We start from the raw sequence: 7,275 nt of genomic DNA, 5'->3' as shown, positions 1-7,275 counted from the left end.
GGAATTAGCCTATCCTCTTAGTAAGGACAATTCCAAGTAGGTAGAACATTAGACATTTCTAGTAATGTTGCAATTTTACTTCCCTGATGGACAGTATATAGCTCAAATGATATTATATTTCCTATGTATATACTATTGTTATATGAAACACCAAAAGCATAAATTAAAAAGATGCTTTTATAGTGCTCCAAGGAACATCTCAGTGAACTCACATCACAGTTAGTATGAACATGCACAAACATTGGATGATGTTTGCTTGGATCATGGTTGGGAACCATGATTTGCTAAGTTTAATGTACAGAAACCAGCTCCATACAACCAACTTTAACTAAAACTCACATCTATTTTTTTTCTTCCTTCCTTCCTTCCTTCCTTCCTTCCTTCCTTCCTTCCTTCCTTCCTTCCTTCCTTCCTTCCTTCCTTCCTTCTTCCTCCCTCCCTTCCTTCCTTCCTTCCTTCTGTCCTTCCTTCCTTCTTCCCATTCTTTCTTCTTACCTTCCTTCCATCTCTACTTATTTTCCTTTGCAAGTACTTTCTCAAATAATGAAACGAAACCCATAACCATACAACTAATAGGAATTTTACAAGTGAAGCATAACTTGGAAAACAGTAGAGAGAACAAATACTATTGTGTAATATGACAAAAATTCCCTTTAACTAATTAATTAAAACATATTTCTGTGGCACTGTTTAAGGGAAGAAACTTATTGGTAAATACTTCAGAGGTTTGACCACATTGTAATTGTGTAGGACTTTGGTAAATGGAGTCCTCCATTAACAACTATTGTACATTTTCATGTTTGTCTCAGTCCATATAGTTTTGGGATCTATTATTGTCTTCTTCAGCACAGGCATGTGGAATTCTGTTTGAAAAATGATCTAAAATTATTTATAATTAGAAAAATGCTTAAGAGTAACTCTTTAGAATGCCAGCATAAAGACAAACTACCAATGTGGAATGAATTGTTTATTATATAGTAATATTTGCTATGGCTAGATCAGTTTCAAGGCAGATATTTTAATTACTATTTGTTTTGGAGGACTCTGATTTTGAGACATGGCAATTGACACTATGCTTATTTGTATCATGGCTGTCATCCAGATCCTCAGGGTCCATTGTTGTAATTGGTGGTACTAGATAGGGCCTGTCAATTCTATAAAATCATGCTCATCACCATGATTTGATGCTGAGTATGTTGACTTAGCTGCTTTTGCTTGCACCTACAGTCATGTTTTCTTTTGTCCAAGAATGACTTTTCTCACTCCTGTGGTATCTTGTAAGCTTTCTTTTCTTCAGTCATCAGAAATAGAACAATTTAAAAAAATTTTCTTCAATTTCTGGTCAATTTCATCATCATATAACGCCTGATCCCTGTAGGTCATCCGTGATGGTGTAGAGGTAGCTTCTTTCATCACTCTTGATTCCGTTCCTCCTTCTTCTCCATAGCAACTGCTGCCTCCAGACAACTCTATAAGCTTTCCTTTTCCTGTAACCTACTCACTCCCCTTTTGTAAAAGATACACTTTGCCCTAACTTGTCCTTTCCTGAAAGCCTCACATCAGCCTCAACAAGCAGTTTCTCCTGATTCCCTTTGTGGTATCCAGATCTTTTAGTTCATGATTCTTGTAGCACTCATGGCACCGAGTTTGGGTTTTTAGTTCTTCTTCTTGGAGTTGCTTGGCTACCTGCAGATGATTCTGGCCTAAATGATTCTGCTGAAGGTTTGATGCCAGATGATGCACAACTTCTTTTTTTTTCCAGTGTGCTATGAGTCATGGCGTGTTACTGCTTCACTGCAAAATGTCCATACACTTTCTTTGTGCTCTGGAACCATCAATGCCAAAATTAGTCATGATCTTTGTTGATTCCCCTCTCCTTGGCGACTTCAGTGCACACTCATCCCCCTGTTCAGAAGCAGCCTCTGTGGAACCACCAGCACCAATGTTACAGATTCCTGTCAGACCAGAATTGTCCTGTAAAAATCTATTTTGTGAGTATTCATTAATTGATCATCAGTTGTCACTAGACATTCTTGGGTGTTCAGCAAATTGAAACTCCCATGAATGTTACTGGATGATGTGAAAAGTAAATTTAGTTGTGTGGTTATTCTTATAAGTATGATTATTCTGGCACATTTAGATTTCCCTTCCATGTTACTACATGTGTTGATGTCCTTTTCTAGGCAGCCATGTGGAGACTTCATTGGTGTATCCTCCCTGACATTTTCAGTAGTTGCAGTTTCACAGCAGACATCTGTTCCTCTGGCTTTTACAAACTTTCTACCTGCTCTAACACAAAGTTCATTGAGCCTAGAGGGCAGGACTTGTACAGTAGATCCATCAGTTGGTGCTCAGCACCACAGCATTATTCTTTGCTGGTTGCTGATTAGTTGTGTTTTTTGTAAGATTTCCTTTTTCAAAGAGAATTTTCTTTGCTGAGAGGTGAGAGCTACAGCAAGGTTGGATTGCTGAGAATTGAAGGAAGCAGTCTTCCCCAGGGAGGAATCCTCTAATTTGTTATTAGTACTAATAAGTGAACCCTGAAAACAGGAAAATACAATTAACCTTAAACAGACACACATGCACACAGATACACACAAAAACACATATGAATATAAAAACAATTAAAGAAGAGGTCTGAGGTCATGAATTTGAGATGAAGTTAATGTGTTATTACTTGAAAGGGGATGGAGGAAAGAAAAAAATTGGTAAAATTATGATAGTTTCCAAAAACTAAAGATATTGTTCTAGAGGCTGAATATATTATTTATATTTGTACCACTAATTTAATTGTAATCATATAATGTATTTCTCAGAAAAATAAGAAATGAATAGAGTATTATAAAAATAAAAAAGAGTGTGAAAATGGTGTGTAGAGTAATGTTAGCTCAACTTAAGTGGATATAACCCATTTTTAAACATTAGTTGTGGGACATTCACAGACTTTGCCATGGTTTATGATTTTTAATTCACCCAAATGCATACCAAAATTTAATAATTTTAATATTTTCTTCATTATTTTTAATTGATGGTTATTATGTTTGGCTTGTTTTTTTATTCTTTATGCTTTATTTGTTTAAAAAGCAGCAAGTTTCCTTAAGGCATTGTCTTACTTCCTGTTTTTTATTGGCTCCAAAGTCTCCCTTCCACTATTCCGTTGTTCTCCTCCAAGCTTATACTGTTCCATGTCCATTATTCTTTCTTTCACTTCCAAAACCCATGTATTGTTTTACACTCCCCATCCCACACTGAGACCCTCTAATGGGCTCCTTTCAAGTTTCCTGGCCTCTATACATACTCTTTTGTAAACACACATTTCTAAAAGTTAGAAGCTATGAAATTACACTTGGCACTCTGATATCTGTCTTTATCAACCTGGATTCCATCACCTAATAGAGTAGCTTCCATTTCTTCTGTAACCATTTCCTAGGGTATTCTAAAACGCCAGTGAATGGGGAAGGGGAGACTGTAAATATCTGGTAGTTCCTTAAGTCTCAGCTCATTTTCCCACTCTGCTTAAACTACTTTAGATCCAAGTTCCACTGTCGGTTCATTCCCAGTTCTAGCTGGCTGTCTCTGCATGATTGCTGAGTGTGAAAATGCAACAGTGTCCATCCTGGTGATGCTTGGTGCGGCCTGGTACTAATTCACAAATGCACTGCCTGCTTCTGCAGGGGACCTTATCTGATTAGAGAAGGGTTAACAGATACTGTCTTTCACAGGAACAGTGTATGGTGTCCTGAGAGTTTTGACCTACTGCACCAATGGGCTGTCTGACCCACTGCCTTCCTTCTTTAATTTCCACTCTAGAGTTTGGAGAGGTGCATTATTATTCCAGACACAGTTTGAATAGAAATATGAATCATTAACCTATTAGCTATCATTTATCAGATGTCATATTTATCTGTAATTCTTTTCCTCACATACATTGTTTATTTTTGTTCAGTTATACATTCTGTGTGATTTAATAAAACCAGATGTCCCCACTTCTCTAAGATCCCTGACCAGATGTACACATATGTGTGTGTTGGCTATTTCATAATAGATAGCACTTAAATGATTTTGATTTGTTTTCAATTGAATCCACATTCCTATGATTTGTGTTCTTCGTGTGTGTGTGTTTAGATTTTATTTATCTGTATTTTACCTTTCTTTTTCCCTGCTTTTTTATTAAGAAAACTTTTTGTTCATTCTGCACACCAATCAAAGATACACCTCTTCCCTCCTCCCACCCCCAAAGCCTTCCCCTCCCAATACACCCCCATCTCTCACCCACAAGAAGTTCTGGCCTCCCCTGGGTGCACATCCAATAGAGGCAAGTCCAAGATGTTTTGAGTTCTTAATAATTTTTCTTATATAAGACAATTGCAGGTTTGAGACTCGAAGACCATTCAGAAACATCAAAGTTTAAATTGAGAGTCTGCATTAAGCAACTGCCTGAAGAGAAGGGCTTCTCACATAGCTGCCTCAAATGCATTTTACAGTGAGCTTTAAAAGACAAAGAACTCAGACAATCTATATCCTCACTGGCAATTGGCACGAGGAAGTAAACAAACTAGCAGATTAATGTAATACGGCAGCATTCAGGTACCTGCACATTATGGCCACCAGTTATTAGGAAAAGGTTTGCTTCTATCCCAAGAGACTATACACAATGGTGGTAGGAAACAGAAGGTCAGTTTTGGGTTAAACCAAAAATGCCTCCACCTTAGACAAGGTGGAGTAATCTTTGCTCTGTCATAGACCATAGATGTATTCCAAGTGGTATTATAAATATCTCATTATTTTTGTTTTAATTTTAGTTAAACTATACAATAAGAATTTAAATTAGATACTTTATTGAATTTGTATTCTTTTACATAAAGACTGGCTAATATCAATATTTTCTGGTATAGTGTTTGTTTGGGCTATAACTTTTGTTTGTTTCTTTTCTTTTTTTTAAAGACAATGTTTCTCATTGTTGTATTGATGCTTGTCCTGGATCTTGCTTTGTGTAGGACCCTGGCCAGGAACTTACAGAGATCCACCTGGCTCTTCCTCCCCAGTGCTTGGATTAAAGGTGTGGGCCACGACCCAGCTCTTTTCTTTGTTTCTCACAGGCCAACATCATATTGTCCCGAATGTTGGATTTTCTATGAAAACTAATGTTACTTCTTCCATGAATATGAGCATTGTGAGGTACTGAGCAAATTCATAGTGACATACACAGAAAGCGATCACTTCTATCAAAACTTTTGGGATAAGATCTTTTTATGTGCTCTAGGCTGGCCTTGAATTCCTCGCTTTAGATGACCCTCTGCATAAGCTAATTGGAAGCTCCATGGATTAAAGGTGTCCTGTATTTACCACAATTTATGAGCATTTGTTTTTGTTAATTTGACCAGAGAACTAGCTGGGACATAAACTAAAGGAAATTTTTCTGAATCAGAGAATGGACTTCTGGATTCTGGTAAAGAGAATTATTTTCTTATCACAAACTACAATAGGAATTCTGGGAAATTTTTCTCTTATCTTCTATTATCTAGTCATTTACTATAGAGAATGCATATTAAAGCCCACAGATTTGATTCTTGTGCACCTAATGACAGCCAATGTCATGATCATAATCTCTTTAGGAGTGCCCCACACAATGGCAGCTTTTGGGCTGAAGAAGTTCTTAAATAATTTTGGATGCAGGCTCTTACTCTACATTCAAGCATTCAGTCGGAGTGTGTCCATTGGCACCACCTGTCTCTTGAGTGTCTTCCAGACCATGATCATCAGACCCAGGGAATTCTGTTGGAAGGGTCATAAATTCAGAAGTATAAATTATATTTGCTGCTCCATTTCCCTCCTCTGGGTCTTCTCCATGTTAATACATTTCATTTCATTTGTGTACTCATTTATCAAATTTAATAGCGAAAACATGACAAGAATACTAGATTTTGGATACTGCACTGTTTCAAGGTGTGATGAAATCATTGAGTTATTTCATGTAGCATTTGTCATGTGTCCTGAAGTCTTCTTTTCTGTGCTGATTACCTGGTCCAGTAGCTCCATGATTGTCATTCTGTACAGACACAAGAAGAGGGTTCAACACATCCGCAGCTCTCATGGTTACAATAAGACCTCACCTGAGTCCAGTGCCACCCAGAACATCCTGGTCTTAGTGTCTACCTTTCTGGTATTTTATAGTCTCTCCTCAATCTTAAGAGGCTGCATTACTCTATTTTATAATCACAGCTGGTGGCTGGTGAACATCACTCCCTTCATTTCTCTGTGTTTTCCATCTTTTGGACCCTTTGTTCTTATGAATCGTTGTTCCATTGTCTACAAGCTTACCTTGATATGGATCAGGAATAAAAATAATTTAATCTTCTTTAAAGTACACGATTGATGACATTTCTGTGGGTGATTGGGTTTTTTACATAAACATCACCCTCAGATGGTCAATACAGAAACTTAAGTAGGTAGCACCTTGTCTTTCTAAGCATAACCAAAATGAATATGCAAGTTTTGTCAGCTTGTTGAATTAGGAGCCTCCATGATAGTAACATCTACTACATTATTCCTATTGCCCACCTGACATGCACATGAGTTAGGAAAACAAGAAATAAAACCAATAAAACTGCAGTTCTTGGGGGTTTTAATCCTGTCAGGTTATCTTGACTGCTTGGTGATTTCACAGACAACTTGATAGACCCACATTCTAAATGCAATGAAGACTGAAACCATGACTGGCCATATACTAGTGCTTCTAGAGACCATGGTACATCCACAACTACTTTCTCCTGCACCAGTACCAGAAAACTTCTTTAGCCTTTTCTTCCCTGAAAGACTGCTTGTAGCTGTTCTACAGAAATACATGAGTTCTTTTGAACATCCAAAGCATTTGGAAGACAACTTTCCTTGTTTATTTGTTCTTTTACTGATTAGCATACTATTTGTGGCACTTCTTAAAGTACCTTCCAGAATTCTGATATGGATCTATGCAAATATAAGATATTTTTAGTTGAAATTTTTTTTTAATTACTACTTCAATCTTTCTCATAAATTCGGTTGCTATAGCTTTGGTGGTATATGTCCAGGTTCTCCATTCTGTTCTCCAGGTTTGACTGTTTGGTTTTATGCCATGCCAAGCTGTTTTTTACTTTGGCTCTGTAGTGTAATTTGATGTCAAGTTTTTATTTTATTTTATTTTCCAGCTTGTTTTAACTCCTTGGGATTGCCTTAGGCATTTAAAGTGTTTTGTGACTTCATAAAAATTGTGTTAGTTTTTTTATATGTGTATTATGT

At 37.0% G+C, this 7,275-nt stretch overlaps 1 protein-coding gene across 1 annotated transcript; it reads left to right on the top strand.

Annotated features, from left to right (window-relative positions):
- Positions 1-5,431: 5,431 nt before the first annotated feature.
- On the top strand, positions 5,432-6,376 carry LOC114684484 (vomeronasal type-1 receptor 4-like). Its single transcript, XM_028859080.1, has one exon. It carries the CDS (start codon positions 5,432-5,434, stop codon positions 6,374-6,376), a length of 945 nt encoding a protein of 314 aa, XP_028714913.1.
- Positions 6,377-7,275: the final 899 nt, after the last annotated feature.

This window comes from Peromyscus leucopus, chromosome 1 (assembly GCF_004664715.2).
Source record: "Peromyscus leucopus breed LL Stock chromosome 1, UCI_PerLeu_2.1, whole genome shotgun sequence".
NCBI classification, from domain to species: Eukaryota; Metazoa; Chordata; class Mammalia; order Rodentia; family Cricetidae; genus Peromyscus; species Peromyscus leucopus.
This window is presented reverse-complemented; position numbering and strand designations above follow the sequence as displayed.

Excerpts from the sequence above, each read along its gene's own strand:
- LOC114684484 (XM_028859080.1), top strand. The coding sequence starts at position 5,432 with ATGGACTTCTGGATTCTGGTAAAGAGAATTATTTTCTTATCACAAACT.